Here is a 21,489-nt window from a genome sequence, read left to right as displayed (position 1 = left end):
GCTTACCCCAATCTCCCAAAGGGTGTTGGTAATATGTATAAACTACCTCTTTTCTGAGTGTAAAAAACAAATGGCATGAAAAACCGAACTATATTACAACTTCGATGTCCAGTGCACATGAACTTTGACCTTTTGACCCCAAATCAATAGGGAACATCTTCATCCCATGGGTAGTCCATATGTATGATTCAATGTCCAGTGCGCTTGACCTTTGACCTTTTGACCCCAAATCAATAGGGAACATCTTCATCCCATGGGTAGTCCATATATATGATATGGTGATGGTAGGTGGAAAGGATAATGCTTTAGAGCCCGGAAACCATTGCGTCTACTGACGGACGGACAGACAGACGGACAACCAGATTCCAGTAGATTCCCCAACTTGTTGTGGGGGGGGTATAATGATATAATAGCCATACTTTAAAGTGTGTGCAAATTAAATTGTTTGTGATTGGTCATGATTTTCAAAATTTCAGCTTTATTAATGTCTCTCTTTCTCTCTCTCTATGAAGTGAGAGAGAGAGAGAAATAGGAAGGGAGAAAATGCAAAGGACCCGACCGGGATTCGGACTCGGGCCCTTTGAATTCTCTAGTCAAGTACTCTACCAACTAGTCAGGTACCAACTCAGCTATCTGGCCACCGGGAATGGAACCCGTCTGTAAAATTCACCCAGAATAAATCACTAGAATTACGACATAATAAGAAAAATCAAGTGTTAGGACACTAACGAGCTGCCATATACTGCCAAAATATACAGTGCTACTACACCAGGGGGCCCCCACACCTCAAAGTAATACAATTCAAGGCTAGATATAAACACTGAGGTAGTCTACATTTATATACCTCTGAAAAATACTAACTTTATTTCTTTACGTTTTACATTTCATCATTTTCGTTACTTTCTGTAAAAACATTTCGCGGGTATCTGAGCTCATGCACGAGTGTTTTTGCGCTTAGTATATATACCACCACTGGTCAGTTTTCGGACAGTGCGAACTTCGTTACAAGTAACAAAGGTCGCTTTGGTATTGCTGTATCTTGGCCTCGTCTTTCGAATATGGCCTTTAAAAACGGAGGTCTCGTGTAGCGATAGGCGTTGGCACATTAAAGAATCCTCATTGCTACGGTCCTGGGCGCTGAAGTATTCCAACTACAACTGGTGACGTCTTAATATGAGTGAAAAATTATCAATGGTTCGTAAAAGAACAATCAATTATTCAACATATTAGGGTATAATAAAAATTAATTTTGAATAAGTTTATCCTCGAATGTACTTTATGACGTTTGTATTTGTCTTTTAATATATGATTTTAGTTGAATTGAGTTGTCTGTATTTAAGTTTAAGATCATATTGTCTGACTTGTTGACTGGGCTTAATTGTCTATCTTACTTCAGTTACGCCATGTTACATATACTTAACAAATTAGTACTGATATGTGAAATGGTTTTATATTGATCAAATCTAATTAACAAAAATGTGTAAATTCCATGTAACATTCAATTTAATGATTTTCGTTTTCCGAAGCATAGTAGAAATGCATCATACATGTATATTATGGATATATGTCCTTGACAGAGTGTCTGTATTTGAATTTCCGTCCATAACTTCCTAAAAAATGTTTCCTTTCCAGTTTATACATCCATTTGCCTTTCATGTCCTTGTCCGTTCCTTACTTTCGGTTTTTATCTGTACAAAACAATACGCAGTCCTATGTAGAAGATCAGAAATACACAACAGACAAATCCGAGTCCAATGATGGCATATTGCAAAGTTGTTGTGTTTCTATTTACAGGGGGGACATTCACTGTTCTAATGCAAGAGTTAATGTCTGCAGCTAGTGTATCTAAACGGAAAGAACACTATTCACAGTTATGATTGACCCAGTCTCCAATGTTGCATAATCGCTTTAAATCCGCATAATACTAACTAATAATTGTAAACTAACTTGCTTACTTACATAAAGGGAAATTATACCACAATAAATCAATTTTTCTAAGTTAAAGGGACACAATATTTGCGGATTCCTTTAATGGTCTGCAATTTAGTATGATGCCTTACTAAAATTTTCATTCACTGTATTCAATGGATACATGTAAGCTGTAGTTGTGTTCGCTAACGGACCGGCAGCAGGTGATGAGGAATCTAGAAAAATGAAGAATATCGGTATTAAGTGTATAATAATTGAGTAGAAAAGATATTCGTTATACTGTAAAGATATATAATTCGAACACTGCATTAACAAATGAAACAACCCACATATACATTATACATTATTACTTATCTTATATCAATTGCCGGTATTTTTTCATAAGGAAACTTACCCCCCCCCCCTCGGCTTTTAATATAAGTTAACCAAGGAGATATTTCATTTAATGTAACATCGACAACACCATATTCTCTCTCTCTCTCTCTCTCTCTCTCTCTCTCTCTCTCTCTCTCTCTCTCTCTCTCTCTCAGCTATCGCACACTACTTGTTACTTCATCCTAAGTTTGTCAATGCAGATTAAAAAACATTTTGGAAGGAATTACATTTGAAAAGTGTAACGATGCAACAATCTAAAATGTATAAATCTACGTCATTTGTTTTTCCGTTTCATCTAACGTATTGTCAACATTTAAAAGTCTAGAATTTTTGTTGTTATTGTAAATGTATGATAAGAGTAGTAAATTCTTGGAATTCAAATGTTGTTAATTCATTTATTTGATTAATTAATGTTTCAAACAGAACACAGAAGATATCAACGACTTTTTTCTATGAGGATATGATTAAAAATATGTCTTGTTTTTAGGTTCTAAAATAGTCACTGTTGCGAGTTCTAAAATAGTCAAGTTGTTTTTTATTGATGATTTTCTATGAGTATATGCCTGTCAATAGGTCAATAATTATTTTTAACCTACCACATTTAAATGTTAGAAAACACACAAGTGTGCATAGGTTTACTGTAATGATTGGTATGACCGGTCAACAAGGAATGCTTACTCCTCATAAGCACCTGATCCTGGTATATCCAGGGGTCCGTGTTTGTCCAACCCTTAATTTTCTATTCCTTATAGGAGTTATGAGATTGATCACCTTTCATTATCTTCACTTTTTCATGTTGTACTTCTCATGGTGTGTGTATACAGGTATCAACAGGCATAGCTTGTTTAAACAAATAAATCAATTTACGGATTGTACCTAAGTGTCAAAAGGTCATGTTCTAGTTCAACAACAATCACCATTGCTCATATTTCCTTTCATTTAAAATGTATGATTTGGAATCTCACTTCCTTAAACTAGAGACAAATCCAGCTTCTCTTTGAATGAATCAGCACATGATATATGTACACGATTCTGTCTAGGGTGCCTCCATATAGGAAGGTCGCCAGGAAGGGATCTCCAGAAATATATCTTTAAAGTTTTGAATATAAAACCCTCTACATAATTGAATGAGTGCTAAAATTTTGAAATACATGTGGCAAAGCTATGGTCTCCATAGCCAACTAAGCAAAAATATTAGTGTTTATATTTACCTAATATACATCCCGTAATCGGGTTACATTTCTGTTTTTCACATTCACATTTCATTTGACAATCCTTTCCAAATCCTGGATATCTACATGTTAATTCACAATATCTACCATAAACCCCCGGAACACAGTCTATCAAAGCGAATGAAAGAGGTAAGATTTACAATAAAACTTGAGCTATCTTTACTTATGATACGAAAATACATGCACGTAAAAGTAAAAGACAACTGATATAGCACCTTATTTCTAGATATAATGAGGTGCTTAGATATTGCCTGATGATATGGAGTTTACCTCCAAAGCTTCTTGTGTATCCATATTGATGATGACACTCGTCTTCACTACAGTTGCACTTTGAGCCACAATGAATACCATAATACGGAAAAGGGCAGGATAAAGCACAGTTTTCTCCTTGAAACCCGGAAATACAGCCTGTATTAGATCAATTTCGCATCTATTTCAAAATGAATGTTTAAATCATACACAAGAGTTTTATACATAACCGTGGAAAGAGGTTATGCCATTTTAATGGAATGGTACTTCATAAATATGAATTATTCGGAAGTCAATTAAAACTATTCCTATACATTTTTGGTACTTGTTTCCTTTCATTCACTGCATGCATTTCAACGATAATAATATGGAAGAATCTACTGTATATAAAATAACTACATGTTTTTTCTTATTTTTTTGCACTTCACACATTTATCGATGAAACATTACTGACTTGTACAGTTGTGAACTGTCTCGTTCCAAACATATCCAGCAAAACCACTACAACATTCAAGTCCTTTCAATCTACAATAAAATGTTAAATGTAATGTTTCATCTCATAATCAAACAAATAAGTGATATATAACAGAGTTTTTAGCGGCTCTTAACTGATTCAAATGTCTTTCCACTAAAACATTGCAAAAACCGAAACCATATTTTAAGATTTAAAAAGAAACATACCCTTCGCATACCACAGCAGAAACACACGGGTGTAAATTAGACAATATCCAAATCATATTCACAATATGTACACTCATATTTATAAGTTTTTTTCTATCTATTTCCCTGTACCGATTGCAGTACGAAGATCAAATGTTTCCCGTTGATATATATGCATACCATTACATGTAAATGCATTGGTGCTAAGGATATAAATATAGATATCCTGTTTTTAGATTGCTGGTACCCAACAATCAATCTCTGAAATTAAATTCTCCTCATGTTCACAAAAATGTAATCAAGCATGCAAGCATTTTTTAGTGTATGTGCTATGTGTTTTGCCAATGAGTCCATCATAGTACGGTTACCAGCTTGATTGAATGCTTATAATTTTGATATATTCAATGACGATTTTATAATCTGCGTCCCTTTTGTTTAAAATCTGCTAATATTTAGTGTAACGATAACTTACATTGCACGCTTGACTACATTTTTAATCTAATTTTGATATTACTGCCTGTTTGGTAAATAGCATCAAATAAGCAATGTTCAACATAACTGTGATTTTTGCACAAGTACTCTGACACTAATACTAAAAACATTCTAGGAAAGGAGTATAGCGCACTTGGTATGCAAGTTCGCCTACATAAATACTTTTTTCTTGAATATCCTTTTTTTTTTTTTTTTTTTTTTTTACAAATATTCTGCTATATAATGTCAGTTTATACTTGTGTTTACCCAAATTACTCCATAATGATATCTATATGTTGATAGTATCTTTTTTTGATAGGCATAAACATCATCGTGATTATATAGAGTATATAGTAGATGTAACGTAATGGACCTAAAAAATTGCAAACTGTTGCAAAAGGCCACCTTAAACCAGAAATAAAACACTGAAATTGTCTTAATAAAATATGACTGTACCTAACTCCATTTGAGGAAAGTTGGTTTAAGCTGGCCCTCTGGTTAAAAATGGCTAAAATCTGAAAAAAATCGTTCTCAAAATTTACCTTGAGATTTAGCAGCCTGTCAAACGTTAAACTTTTAAACTTACATGCCTGGGTGGCCTAGTGGTTTAGGTGTTCGGTAAGCTTACACTTAAAGCAAACATTCCGAGTTCAAGTCCCATATTTTCCCAATCTAATGGTTTGGGTTTTTTTTTTTGGTTTTTTTTTTTGCTTTTCATTTTTTTTGGGTCGTTTTCTTCGGGGGGAGGGGGGTTAAATGTGATACATATATTTTAACAAATATTAGTAATTTTCATCATAACTTTCAATATTTGCAAGTTACGACTTAATGAAAAGTAATTTATACCGAGATCAATGTAGTTCCGTTTGTTTAAACTAACCTGCTCTTGTGTGCACAGGGTTTTCAAACCGTAATGTGGCTGACGAAAAGCTAAACAAATACTACAAGAAAAGGGGCACAAATACACAGCATGGAATAAAAATAGGTCAAGGGAGGAAAATAACTGTTATACAGTTTGACTTCTCAAAAGTAAACATAAAACCTCATGTAGCAACTGTCATATGATATTTAGGCAAAGCTAAACACTCGAATTATCAACCAAAGGCAAATGAACTGATGAAATCTATTAAAGGTGCTGCAGCCATGTCAGAAAAATACAATGAGCTAAGTAATGTCATATGTAAAAGTGTTGTTGATATGAATGCACTTTTGAAAAGATTGTACTGTTCATCATTCCACATAGGAACATGGTTTATTGATTAAAGAACGACTCATATAAATGTCAGTAATGCTAAACTGCGGCAGTAATTTATCTTGGTTAACAAAACATCAAAAACGTTGACCTTATATTTAAAAATAACACACCAGCCTATCTTTGGAAACCGGTGTTTTCCCTTTAGATTTCTGAGTCGGCCGTGTCTTCAGCAAAAGCGCTATACCTCTTTCACTGACAATATCTACGTGGGTTTGGAGATCAGGTCTTCCATTGGTCTTTAGAAACATCCACAGGCATGACTTGTGCTGCTATATAAACTGAACTGTATTGATATTTTTACAACGCAGAACTCATTCAAAAGGTTATAAATGCAAGGTGAAGATAACGAACAGTGATCAATCTCATAACTCCTACAAGCAATATAAAATAGATAGTTGGGCAAACACGGACCCCTGGACACACCAGAGGTGGGATCAGGTGTCTAGGAGGAGTAACCATCCTCTGTTGACCGGTCACACCCGCCGTGAGCCCCATATCCTGATCAGGTAAACGGAGTTATCCGCAGTCAAAATGCGAAGAAATATCTTACTGTGAGCTTCAACTATGGATAACCTTTTATCTATCAACAATGTGCATTTCCATTTATGTGTTATTTCGATATATCTCCGCGAATTGGAAATAAAAGAACCACAAAGTCTTCCATAACTGCTTCATATTTGTATGTTTTGTTATTTTTTGCATAATAGTGTATCGAATCATGACTATTTTCCCATATCTTCATCCGACCCGTTCTAAAATTTTCCTCTTTTTCAAATACCAATCGATTGTCAACAAATTGTTTTTATATCACTCCAAATATATTAAAAAGGACATTAGAAAATAAAAGTTGTATGTTGAATTATTTGTCTATCCTGAAAAAATACCCTACTAAGTGATCCAGTTCTCTACTTCCAAACTAATGCCAGGGTATTTTCATGGTGTATAACACATTTAACACATTCAAAGTGACTATTGCATATTACTCTGAACGTTTAGACACACATGACATGCGGATAGTTATACATGTACATGATAACATACATTAACTTACTTACTCATTTCATAATTGTGACATCGAAGACATCAAGTAAAGAGATAGAAATAGAATAAACGCCATACATGAAACGGAAAATCATGTTAAATGTATTTCTGATAGATATATTTCAAAATGAAACTTTTTGCAATTCCAATCCTAGTACGGTAAAATTTTCAATGAAAAGTAGAGCAATACTTCCCGAGGCATGTTCTTAAACGGTCACATTTTAGTGAATATTTTGTCCTCAAAATCTCAAATTCTACAGACCCTGAAGTGTGCTACTACAGCTCCAAAGCGTTTCATTTCGTTCCGTGCAAACCGTTCACCGTTCCGTGCAGACCGTTCAGCGTTTCGTGCAAATCGTTCACCGTTCCGTGCAAACCGTTTCGTGCAAGAATCATTCGTGCAGGATCAAGCCACGCCCATAGAAACGTGCATATCTTTCAAACCACGCCCTAAGAAACATAGAGACCGTGCAAGTCATTTCGGCATGGGCTGTAGGACAGGTAAACATCGTTGGGAATTTGACCAATTGTTTCAAAATGTCTCTAATACGGGCTTTCAACAGTGAAAATCTGCAAATAATCGAAAGAAAATAGTTTTAGGCAGAGCAAAATTTGATACCATTTTCTCAGCATTGGTAGTTTCTAGCAAGTGCAGAGACATGTATATCTCTGCCTTCGTTATCTTTTTTTTTTATTTGTATATAGGAATAATTCATTTGTTTTGTTACATTTGTATGATCAAGTTTCTCTTTTTAAATAAAAATATTTTCATCAAAATCGTTTATCGGAACTAAATGCATACTGCAAAGACCGACCTGTGTATAGCTTGCAAATTCCAAGGTCCTTTTTTACCACAATAGAGGTCAGCTAATCGGTGTATTTGAAATTAACATTCGCACAGAAGGTGTGAAAATCGGCGGGGCAATTGAAAAATGACGAAAGAGGTATTTATATCTTTTGTCTCTCAAAAATGAATGCAGTTTTCTATAGGTTGAAAACTGAGGCAAATGCAACAATCTAATTAAAATTGGATGTTAGATCCGCTCGCAAATTTGTTGATCATTACTGTAGTTAGTGATTATTTGTTTTATTTATTGATTTATATGATTTATTTCTAATTCTATTTCAATCATATTTTGATTGTTTCCTTTTTGTTTTGTATTTTCCCTTCTTATCCCAGGTGACAGTTTCTTATCGACTGGCTAATTCTATGTCTAGATGCATCCCTCCTCCCGCCCGAGAATATGTTCCAGTCTTACGAGAATGTTTTAATCATTTTATCTGTTGTCATACATGTACACGTATGTAAAAATATATCGGTTTATACAAGATCTGTCTTTGAAAAGAGGGCTGGAAATACAAATTGCACACGTGTTTTAACGACACTCAGACTTAATGTACAAAATAGCGATGCAGACGCGACGTTTTCAATGAATTTAATAGAGCAATGTATAAATAAAGTTGAATAATAAATATTCCATGACGATACAATTTATGCATCTTCTTCCTTTATTTCCGAAGTTCAAAAATATTCATTTCCTTTTATTCCAACATGTTCGTAAGTCATTAAACTATTCCTTCTTTAAACTAACCCCAGGATGAAACAAATAATGCCGAAAAAATCAAAGCGTGTAGGTCATGCCTAGCGTTTCGTGCAGACCGTTTACAACCCTCTCCCCTCCCCCAAATATTTCAATCTTTCCTGACGAGAAATTTCTTTAAATCATTTTATCTCTTTTCTTTCACGTACACATGTATATAAAATGTATAGGTTTATTCAACATCTGTCTTTGGAAAGAGGCCTGGAATATACAAATTCCAAATGTATTTTAACGACACTCCGAATGAATGTACAAAAATAGCGTAACAAACGCGACCATTTCATATTCAGTTTCATTGAATTTAATAGAGCAATGAATCAATGAAATTTGATTAATAAATGTACCGTGACGATATGATTTTTGCATATTTTTCATTTATTTCCGAAATTAAAAAAATAATTCATTTGTTTTCATTTTAACGTGTTCATAATTTATTGTTTTAATAAGCAAAAATGAAATTTACCGCGTCGTACATGAGTAATCATTTTAAAATGAATCATTATCATTTCTTTCTCAACCTTTTTTTTAATATATAGAATACAAGGTGAAGATAACGAACAGTGATCAATCTCATAACTCCTAAAAGCAATACAAAATAGATAGTTGGGCAAACACGGACCCCTGGACACACCAGAGGTGGGATCAGGTGCCTAGGAGGAGTTTTACTGCAATTATATTAAAACTATTTGAACCAAGTAATACCAAAAAAATCAAAGCGTGCAGGCCCCGCTTACCGTTTCCTGCAGACGGTTCACAAAGCGTGCAAGGCACGCCTACAAAGTGGTCAGCGTTTCGTGCAAAGCGTTCACCGTTCCGTGCAGACCGTTCAGCATTTCGTGCAAACCGTTCACGTACCGTTCCGTGCAGATCGTTCAGCGTTTCGTGCAAACTGTTCGCCGTTCCGTGGAAGAATCGTTTCGTACCGTTCCGTGCAAGTGGTGTAGTAGTACGCTTCAGGGTATGTACTAAATAACAATGTTATATTAATGCTGATGTAGTGGAGATGAAGCATCACAATAAGATTCCACTTGTTACATTATTTATTACGTCGAAGGTCCATTATTCTCTCAAAACTATCGCAAGAAAGCTGTAGCCCATTGATATTTAAGTTCGTTTCCAAAGACTATAAATGATAGGCTCAATTACCTTACCAGAATCGACAATCAAGCTTTCCATTCTAATTGAAGTTGGTTTATCTTATAAATACTAGGTATTTACATGTACATTTGCAAAATTGTAAAACATAGCTATAGACTATAAATGTTAGTAGACTCAATACATGCTTATAGAAGTCTAAATTTATTAAAAAAGAAAATAAAGAAAATGATAAAATAATCATACCTTACAGTGTAAAATTCAATCGTTTCTGATTGGTCATGAGTTTCAAAATATGAGATTTATTCATCTCACTAATATCACGTTTGATATAGGACTGGCAAATCAATAAAATACTAAAGATAAACGTTCAATATGATAAGCCAGCATTAAGCCTCTTGACCAATGATATTGCAGAAAACAATTAACGTTCGAGAAGACTAGTAAAATGGCGGGTAGAAGGAATTACATAGAACACTGAAAGGTAAACATGTGAAATATCAAAATAGTCACGTTATACAATCTTAAATGTCTTCCGAAATAAATAGAAAGCATTATAGACATAAAAGACATTTATATATGCAATAACTACACAATTCCAATCTAAATGGACATACACACAGACACACGCACTGATGCATATCTTAACTTACCCGGTACTGTTCATACTTGTTCAGCCGAGGCATGTCATGATGAAACCATAATCCATTGTTCCAAAATCTCCAAACATCATGGTGAATGATAACGAACATTTGAATGATTCTCAATTATACGCACCGTTGGATTCCATACTGCCACCACGTTAGTGTATTTGTCGAAAAGGAATAAATGTTTTATCATTTTCACACTTGAATCAAAATTTAGAACAGAAAGTAAAACACATTTTAAAAGGGTTCTGTTCTGTTCGCATCAGTCTTTCGACCAATTCTTTTTATTGCACATAATTCTTGCATTAAACATCAATACTTTACAACCTCTCTCTCTCTCTCTCTCTCTCTCTCTCTCTCTCTCTCTCTCTCTCTCTTTCTGGATCTTCGGGTTTAGATTTTAGGATTCATTCCAATATTATTTCTTGTCTTGTAACGATCAATTGAAACATTGCCTTTTTAACATACCTCTTTAGTTAGTCAAAGCTACCTCAATTGTATAGTTCATTTTACTTTCAGAACGGGTTATTATGCTTATTAACCAATCGTATTCATACATTATCCTCTACTATTATTTCATCTTTATAAAACATACGTACAAAAAGCCTTTTAAAACTTGTTTTCTTTAGGAATGTATCCAAAGTGCTATATACAATTTCGAAATTTGGGTATACATACCTATATAATCATCATGTAGATATTCAAATAAGAAATTTCAAGGATTCTTCATCAGTGACGTTATGCAGTATTTGACATGTTGTGTATATTACTATTTGCACTTTATTAATCTAGTTAAGGTTTTGTTCTGACCCATAACAAAATACACAATGCAGCTCAATAGATTCTGGCGTCAACCTGTACCATTATTGAATTACATTCCACTTTTGTTGGCTTTCCGATGAGGACATGCATGTCAATTTTCAATGCAAGTGAATGGGTCTTATTTAAGGTCATCCTAGAAAAAATATGTTATTAACATGATAAGACCGGTCGCGGTACTTCAGTGACATCGTGAATTCGAACTCCACTCGTGCCATGGCCGCGTCAAAACCAAGAAGTAAACATCGACAATGATTATTCCTTCTCCGAACGGTCGACATTTAGAAGTGAGAATCACGGGTCTTTCGGTGCCTTGGCCTCGTCTTTCGAATATGACCTTAACAAACACAGATTTCGTGTAGCGGTAGGGGTCGGCACGATAAAGAACCCTTACTGCTGCGGTCCAGAGCACTAAGCATAGGTCTAGAGTTGTGGTATTTCACCTAAAACTGGTGACGTCTCAATATGAGTGAAAAATTGTCGAAGCGTTGTAAAAAAAAAAAGTCAATCAATTAACATCATAGAATATAATAAAGATTAATTTTAAATAAGTCTAACATCGATTGTACATGATGGTGTTGGAGTTCGTTTTCTAATAAATGATTTTAGTTTACTTGCGTTGTTTGTATTTAAGTTTAAGATCATATTGTCTGACTTGTTGACTGGGCTTAATTGTATATCTTACTTCAGTTGCGTCATGCTACATACACTTAACAAAATAGTACTGATATCTGAAACAGTAATATTAATTCTAATTCAGAAACCATGTGTAAAGTCCATGTAGCGTTGGATTTAATGAATTTCGATTTCCGAAACATGGCAGCAATGCATCATACATATATATCGTGAATATACACGAATGTACTTGAAATAATTTCCGTATTTGAATTTCCGTCCATAAGTTCATAAAGAATTTTTCCTTTCCAGTTTAAACATCCATTTACATTTCATGTTCTTGCCTGTTCCATACTTGCGGTTTGTCTATGTACAAAACAATACGCAGTCCTATGTAGAAGATCAGAAATACACAACAGACACATCCGAGTCCAATGATGGCGTATTGCAATGTTGCTGTGTTTCTCTTTATAGGGGGGACATTCTCTGTTCTAATGAAAGAGTTAATCTCTGCAGCTAGTGTATCTAAACGGAGAGAAAACTACTCACAGTTATGATTGACCCAGTCTCCAATGTTGCATAATCGCTTTAAATCCGTATAATACTAATTAATGATTGTAAACTAACTTACTTGCTTACATAAAGGAAAATCATACCTCAATAAATCAACTTTCTAATTTAAAGGGACACAATGTTTACGGTTTCTTTTATTGATCTGCAATTTAGTATGATGCCTTACTAAAATTTTCATTCACTTCATTCAGTGAATAAGCTGTAGTTGTTTTCGCTAACGGACCTGCAGCAGGTGATGACGAATCTGAAGAAGGAAGAATATTGGTATTAAGTGTATACTACCTGTAATTGAGTTAAACTCTCAAGCGATATAATTCGAACACTGCATTAACAAACGAAACAACTCAAATATACGTTATACATTATTACTTATCTTATAACAATTGACGGTATTTTTTCATAAGGAAACTTACTCCCGCTCGGGTTTTAATATAAGTCAACCAAGGAGATATTTCATTCAACGTAACATTGACTATAACATATTACGTCTCTCTCTCTCTCTCTCTCTCTCTCTCTCTCTCTCTCTCTCTCTCTCTCTCTCTCTCTCTCTCAGCTATCGTACATTACTTATTACTTCATCCTATGTATTTGAATTTGATTTTCTCAATGCAGATTTAGAAACATTTTGGAAGGAATTACATTTGAAAAGTGAAAGGGTGCAACAATCTAAAATGTATAAATCCATGTCATTTGTTTTTTCGTTTCATCTAACGTATTGTTAACATTTTTAATGTCATTTGTTGTTGTAAAATGATAAGAGTAGTAAATTCTTGGAATTCAAATGTTGTGAATTCATTTATTTTAATTAATAAATGTTCCAAACAGATCACAGAAGATATCAATTATCACGACCTTTTCTATGAAGATATGATTAAAATATGTCTTGTGTTTAAGTCATACTAGCGTAGGTGCAAGTTCTAAAATAGTCACTTTGTTCGATTAGAATTCAAATTCTGAATCTTTGATTGTTGATTTTCTTGGAGTATAAATGTGTCAATAGGTCAATATTTATTTTTAACCTGCTACATTTAATTGTTAGAAAACAAGTGTGCATTGGTTTACTGTAATGATTGGTGTGACCGGTCAACAAGAGATGTAAGGGATGCTTACTCCACCTACGCACCTGATCCCACCCCGGGTATATCCAATGGTCCCTGTTTGCCCAACCCTTAGTTGTGTATTCCTTATAGGAGTTATGAAATTGATCACTGTTCATTATCTTCACTTTTTATGTAGTACTTCTCATGGTGTGTTTATACAGGTATCAACATGCATAAATAGTTTAAACAAATAAATCAATTTACGGATAGTACGTAAGTGTCAAAAGGTCAAGTCATGTTCTAGTTCAACAACAATCACCATTGATCACATTTCCTTTCAGGTATATGTATGATTTGGAATCTCACTTCCTTAAAGTACAGACAAAATCCAGCCTCGTTCTTTGAATGAATCAGCATATGATGCATGTGCATGATTCTGTCTAGTAAGGCTGCCTCCATATAGGAAGCTCATCACGAAGAGATCTCCATAAATCTATCTTTAGAGTTTTGAATATAAAACACTTTACATACTTGAATGAGTGCTGAAATTTTGAAATACATATATTTACCAATACTATACTCTGTACGTTCTACATAGGCACCTGAGCAAAAATATTAGTGTTTCTATTTACCTAATATGCATCCCTTAATCGGGTTACAGATCTGTTCTTCACATTCACATGTCAGTTGACAATTCTTTCCAAATCCTGGGTATTGACATGTTAATTCACAATATCTACCATAAACCCCCGGATCACAGTCTATCAAAGCCAAGGAGAGAGGTAAGATTTACAGTAAAACCTTGAGCTAACTTTACTTATGATACGATAATACATGCATGTAAAAGTAAAAGACAACTGATATAGTACCTTATTTCTAGATATAATGAGGTGCTTAGATATTGCCTGATGATATGGGTTTTACCTCCAAAGCTTCTTGTGCAGCCATATTGAAGGTGACACTCGTCTTCACTACAGTTGCACTTTGAGCGACATTGAATGCCATAATACGGTAAAGGACAAGACAAAGCACAGTTTTCTCCATAAAAACCGGACATACAGCCTGTATTAGATCAATTTAGCATATATTCTAAAATGAATGTTTAAATCATACACAAGTGTTTTATACATAACTGTGAAAATAAGGTATGCCATTTTAACAGAAAGGTATTTAATTAACATGAATTCTTCGGAAATCAATTAAAATATTCCTATACGTTTTGGGTACCTGTTTCCCGTAATTCGCAGTAAGAATTTTAACGATAAAACTATCGAAGATTTCATTGCATATACCATAACTACATGTAGAATTGTTTCTTGTTTTTCTTAGATTTCAAATGCATGCATCTTTCAGCAGTTCACATATTTATGGATGAAACATTACTGACTTGTACAGTTGTGAACTGTCTCGTTCCAAACATGTCCAACAAAACCATTACAACATTTAAGTCCTTTCAATCTACAATAAAATGTTAAAATACAATATTCCATCCCAGTATCAACAAATAAGTGATATATAACAAAGGTTTTAAGGACTCGTAACTGATTCAAATATATTTCCACTAAAACATTGCATAAACTGAAACCATACATTAAGATTTCAAAAGAATCTTACATACCCTTCGCATACCGGAGCAGAGACACACGGGTATGAATAAGACAGTAACCAAAGCACATTCACAATATGGACATTCATATCTAAATATTTACATTTGCCAATGCACTTCCTTATATGACAGTACTAATGAAATTGATGTTCAATTTCGTGTTACATGAATTTGGTCATGTGATCAGTTTGTTCTTGCATATGAATACAATTACCGCTTCAAAAGTCATTTCCTGTATTTACACCTGGCTTCTTCCTTATGCAATGCAGTAGGGGATTTAGACCACCCCCCTCTCGCCACAAATTAAAATAATAGAAATAGTGTGAATAAATTTCCAGATTGGCACCCAAAATGGGTAAGCATTTTGGCTAATACTTGACTTCCACACGCACCCTTTCGTAAACCCTGGATCCGCCACTACAATGACATCATAACAGAAATAAACACAAGAATTTCATCAATTTATAAAAGAGAAACATTAAACATATATCGTTCTGTTGTTTCATTTTATACAGTTTTAAATATCGTCTGCAACTTCTGCATGGCGAATTTATAAAATCAAGTTCTATGATATTGGAAGCGAAAACATGTAGGCAGAGTTAGAAGCCTACATGTATTTACTTCATGATGATAAGTTAACCTGTTGTTTCCTGGCAACTTCCATCACGGCTATGACTCGGCATGATTATAAGCGTGGCTGGTTTCGAGATTCGAAAAATTTACATATTCATGACAGGGTACCGGTGTGAGTCTTCATTGAAATCCTACAATAGAAATCTCTCAAGTGAACAAAAACTCCGTCAGATCATTTTTATTTATTTTTTTACACACACTGAAGGTAATTAAAAGACGCAATTTACCTGCACTTGGTCTAAATCTATCCTACTGTCTTGAATCGTCTCCTGCATGGCTACAACCGCGAGTCCTAACGATGAACGTTGTTTCTTTCCAAAAACCTGACTAAGAGCTTAACGTTAACTTGACCCATCATATTCACCATCAATTCTCTCAGATCCTTTGAGTTTCTGTCGAAATCTGTGATCAACAATTGCGTTTTCAACTTAGTAAGCTACACCGACGCCAGTTTCTCCATCGCTGATCGCGACCAAATCACACCACTGGTGTAGTTTACTCCGCTCTTCTTGTCATTTCAATTAACTTTCCTCTCTAAATTACCTTTATTTTTACACATGTTTCATCTTTTTTTAACATTTTCAATTAAAAATCTATATCTTAGATTCTCTTTGATATTGTTTCTAATTTTTTATTCGATAAAACTCTTACGAACTATATTTTGTGTTCTACGATCTTTATTTTGGTCATCTGCTATATAATCATGGAAGCTCGGTAGGAACACAAATCAAAATAGAAAATATAAATACAAGAAATAAGATATCATTTTTGAATGTTATTGGGATATGACATGAAGTTGGTACGTGATCAAATCCACTATAACGCCCTTCGGGCGTTATAGGATTTGATCACGTGACCAACTTCATGTCATATCCCAACAACATTAAAAAATGATATCTTATTTCTTAAAAACATAGTTCTATCTTTTTCCCTGTACCGTACCGTTTCCAGTACGATGATTGAATATTATACGCATACCATTACATGTAGATGCATTAGGTTTGAGCATATAAATATAGATATCCTGTTTTAGATTGCTAGTAACCAACGATCAATCTCTGAAATTAATTAATCTTCATGTTCACAAAAATGTAATCAAACATGCAAGCAGTTTACTCCATGTGATGTATGTGTTGTCAATCAGTCTATCAAGGTAGAGTTGTCAGCATTATTGAAGATTTATGAATCGGAATATCATCAAGGACAATTTGATACATGTAGGTTGTGTCCCTTGCGTTGAACATATGTGAATATGTAGTGAAAAAATAACTCACATTTTTACGCTTAACAACATCTTTAGTCTAAGTTTGATATTGCTGTCTGTTTAGTAAATAGCATTAAATCAGAAATGTTCAACACTACTCAAATTTCACGCACAACTACTCTGACGATAATTACTAAAACGATTCTAGGTTTTTTTTTCCAGACAATATCTACATGGGCTTTGGAGATAAAGTCTTCCATTGGTCTGTGGGAACACCCATAGGCATGAATTGCGCTGCTTTATCGGCTGAACTGTTTTGATTTTTTACGAGGCAGAAATTATTCAAACGCTTATTAATGAGAAAAAATATCTTGCTCTCACCTTCAGCTATGGATAAAGTTTTAGCTATTAACAATGTTCATTTTCAGTCTATGTTGATTCAATATATCTCCGTGAATTGGAAATAGATGGCACTACATAGTCTTCCATAACTGCTTCATATTAGTATGTTTCATTGAACAGGGATGTTAAAGGCAAACTGACAATTCAACTTTATGACAAACGTGATGACTTCAGCTTTTCATCGTAAACTGCTTATATTTTTGTAGCAATTTTCCACTATCACCTATATATCGTGTTTATGTCTCTCAAGTTGTTCGATACCTTAGAACATGTTCTGCATTGATCAAATGTGAAACCACGGCAAGCTACTGACAAATAGGTTGTTGTTACAGGGGTTTCAACTGATTTGCAGATTCTATTGTCGTTACATCGTTCTTTTTAAAGAACAGGAAAGTTCTTTCACTTTTCTAAACCCACAGATGGTGGAAAGCCCTGAATTTTTGTTTTTTGAATTCTTTTTTTTTTTGCTTGCAAACAATGAACTAGGATTACATCATTTTAGTGATTTACCTTTTAGTAAGTTGAAATGAATGGCAATTACCAAAACTCTATATTGGACATTATTACAGAGATTTATTTTCAACTTGTATTATTACATTCATTTGTGCTGATATAGTTGATGACATGTAATGATTTTTAGATTAAAGACTAGATGTCCTTCTACTTTGCATATACAGAATGTGCAAATATCAATTGATATCGTTTGTTGAAGGTCACAGCAAGATATTTTGATATTAAATGATATCTTCACAGTCTTTGGTGATCAGGTCTTCCAACAAACAGTCTGTTGAAATTTCCATGGGCACGAATTGTACTTCTTTGTTAGATGACCTGTTTTATATTCCTTTGAGGCAGAATTTATTTAAAAGCTTCTACATGAGAAGAAAAAATATCTAGTTGTCACCTCCAACTCGACATTTAGATATATCGACGTTTTACATGTGTCCACGAGTATTAACGATAATCATTATCATTCACAAGTCGAGTTATAAAAAAATATACTAATCACTATTGTGTTTATCAACGTTATATAAATTTTATATTTCAACATGGTTAACAATTTTATGACATATTTTCAATCCATTTCTATTATTTCCTTACGGAAAACATATCGTCTCCATGTAGTTGTGCGAAAATGAAGAATAATGAACTTGTCTTGTCGTTTCTCCTTTTTGCCACTACAGTCCTGCAGTGTCTTTCAGTACTTTGGTTTATATCTCGTAAACAAGGAAAGAAAGAAAGAATATTCAAGGCATTGCTAAGATTTATGATTAGGCAAAAAAAAGTCAGAGTGTCGAATCATGAGCTAGGGGGTATTGAAGTAATACGTAACCTAGTCTCTCCGGACCTCTACCATTCGGTTCATACCGAACTGTTCTTTAAGTACATTTTGAGGTTACGTTTGAATTATAGTCAATGCGATTTTGAATAAGACGTCTTTCATGTCCAAGTCATGAACTGAATATTGACTGATCACGGAAATTTCTGGATGCTAATGTTAGAGCATATTATTTTTTATATAGTTGTAATATTTCAAACGCTATCAAGATTTGTGACAGCAGTAAAATAAGTAGCGATACAAAGATAAGAAAGAAAAAATATAGCAAATAACCCGTACTTTCGTTTTGATATAAATTATATATAGTAATGGTGATTTCCAGTGTTATTCATACTGACACCAAACACAGGGGGAAAATGTGACAAATATGGACGTCTCTTGAACCCCTCCCTCTTCTGAAGCATATGGTAGATTGTATTTCAGATCTTCCTTAAATTCCTCCCTCTTCTGAAGCAGGAGACATCCAATAAATCTTGAAATGACTGCTGGAGTACTCCGTGTCCTTCCTACATGTGTACTACATGTACTGTATTTACATAAACTAGTATATGACTAGGCCTAACTGACTTTCATAACACATACAGGAGTGTGTAATTTCTATTGTGTGTGTGTAACATATAAAGGTGAAATGCGCTTCAATACAGTATAAAAACTAAAATAATGGGCCTAATCGTGAAAGTGTTCAATTTCTACACAATACAGCTGAAAATATAATTAAAATGCAATGCAGATTCAGGGCCTAGTTACCTACATGTATATGTAGAATTTTGTGACTAAAAGAAAAGAAAAAATTAGCAGATCAATTTACAGCAAATGTATAAGATTTGTTATTATAACAAATCAATCACCGGTATGTGTGGTTATCTGTTTATTTTATTATTCATCAAGTATAGCTAAAGTAAGCCATAAAACTAACTTGAAAAGCATCAAAATCCTGAAGCCTCCAGACCCCATCCTGGATCCTCCATAGCAATGTCATCGTCGGAACCCACGTGTTTTCTCTCGTTAAAAACAAGTACTTTCCGACGATGCTGCGATGTCTTAACGCAAGAAATTGTAATTGGTAATGTCAATTATATTCGTTTCTTTTGCATCATCTCCCCCACCGGGATGGTAAATACATCTTCGAACATAGAAAGTATTGAAAGTGACAAATGACTTTACGGGAGGTCTAATTTTGAGCTCGGGGTATAGAGTAAATCATAGAGATAACCGAGACACTCCGGACCTTCCATGTATGAGGAAGATTAGTGGGTTATACTTATAGTATATGATCTGACGAGACTTTAAAAATGTGTAGTGTATATTTAAATCGTTATATAAAAAATGCTTATTAATGAAAATGTGTACATCATTATTTCTTTAATAATAAATTAAATGCTTGTTTAATATACAATACAACATATTGTATGGTTATGTTGTATTTCTACTTTAATTGCTAACATTTTATTTATTCTTTATGGAATAATATTGACACAAATTCTCTTACTGATAGTTGTATAACGGGAAGTAATTCGCGTGTTGTGTTTATCCACATTACGTGTGTACATTAGACATCATATGTGTATAATAAAAAATATAAAACAAATAAGAAAATCCTCAGTTGGTTGAAATTTCTCTACCTTTTATCTGTGTATACGTACACGAATTAACCAACAGTTCGCGGCAAGTTATGTCCTTTGTCCGTCAAATTCCTACAAAACATTCCGAATCACTATCTATCTCTTGTTGATCTACAAAATCCCATTCTTAACCTTTATACACAATTCAAATCTACGAACTATAAAAACATACAATAACAACAGCAAGGCGGGGCATTTCCCCTCACAATGCATGAGCACAGGAACTGGTATTTTTCTCTGTAATATTAACAATAATATAGGTATAGGTCTATATATAGGTTTAATCACGTGACAGTATGGCATAGTGGACGTGCTTTTTTAGCAGAGCTTAATTCGATGTGGAAAATCTGATTTTCTCTGATTTGTGAGAACTGTAAAGTGTTTTAGAGAAAGTAGGATCCATGACTCATTCTATTAGAGGAAACAAAAGTAAGAGGAAGAGGAAAAACAGCAACCCAACGAAAATATCTCGATTTAAAGTATACGAGAGTCCGAACAAAGAAAATTCAGACAATATGGCGGAGAGTGAAATGGTCAATGAGGACAGTAGTATGTCTCTTAGTGGGAAGGAAGAGAATGTTTCAGTAGACAAAATAACTTGAGCTTCTGGTGAGTGCTGCTATTTAGGTCTAGTGAAAGAATCTGACTCAGAGTTGCATAATTTACCTTTACCATCCCCTGCCCATTCGAACACACCATCAAAAACCAGACTGGGTTGAAGAGATATTTAAGAAAGTAGTTCATATAGATGAAAAGTTGTCCAAAGTCAACGAAATAAACGAAAAACTTTCAGTAGTGGTTGAGAGGGTGAACACTTTTGAAGCTGACCTAGATAAATTAAAGAGGAACTCAGGTAACGTGTCCAACACAATAGGGACATTACGGAAAACATCAGAAGAGGTCTAAGGGCAAATCCAACATCTAGAGGAAGCACATAAATCTCTGGAAGACACAGTTACCGATCTACAGTGTAGAAGTATGAGGGACAATTTATTATTTTTTGGATTAGCGGAACGTAAAAATGGCAGAGAAAACTGCGCAACACTAATATATGGGTTGTTTTTTTTTTGACAATCAACTA

At 34.2% G+C, this 21,489-nt stretch overlaps 1 protein-coding gene across 11 annotated transcripts in view; it reads right to left on the bottom strand.

Moving 5' to 3' along the window:
- LOC125673283 (multiple epidermal growth factor-like domains protein 6) overlaps nucleotides 1-21,489 on the bottom strand; it is a 59,040-nt gene that overhangs the window by 4,635 nt on the left and 32,916 nt on the right. For 3 of the 11 annotated variants that reach the window (XM_056158648.1, XM_056158647.1, XM_056158646.1), the window contains exons 3-6: nucleotides 14,527-14,664; nucleotides 14,235-14,363; nucleotides 12,729-12,806; nucleotides 12,314-12,514 (exon numbers count right to left, since the gene is read on the bottom strand). In XM_056158648.1, coding sequence (XP_056014623.1) covers nucleotides 12,315-12,514; nucleotides 12,729-12,806; nucleotides 14,235-14,363; nucleotides 14,527-14,659 — 540 coding nt within the window. In that variant the 5' untranslated portion in view covers nucleotides 14,660-14,664 and the 3' untranslated portion in view covers nucleotide 12,314. Of the gene's footprint in view, nucleotides 1-967; nucleotides 1,158-1,309; nucleotides 2,145-3,515; nucleotides 3,767-3,806; nucleotides 3,945-4,239; nucleotides 4,311-4,466; nucleotides 4,560-5,372; nucleotides 5,586-12,313; nucleotides 12,515-12,728; nucleotides 12,807-14,234; nucleotides 14,364-14,526; nucleotides 14,665-21,489 lie in introns of those variants that run through there. The other 8 variants (XM_048909806.2, XR_008801141.1, XM_056158644.1 and 5 more) reach the window with 8 other exon arrangements.

This window comes from Ostrea edulis, chromosome 3, assembly GCF_947568905.1.
Source record: "Ostrea edulis chromosome 3, xbOstEdul1.1, whole genome shotgun sequence".
Taxonomy (NCBI): Eukaryota; Metazoa; Mollusca; class Bivalvia; order Ostreida; family Ostreidae; genus Ostrea; species Ostrea edulis.
Note: the sequence above shows the minus strand (reverse complement) of the source record. Positions and strands in the feature narration are given on the sequence as shown.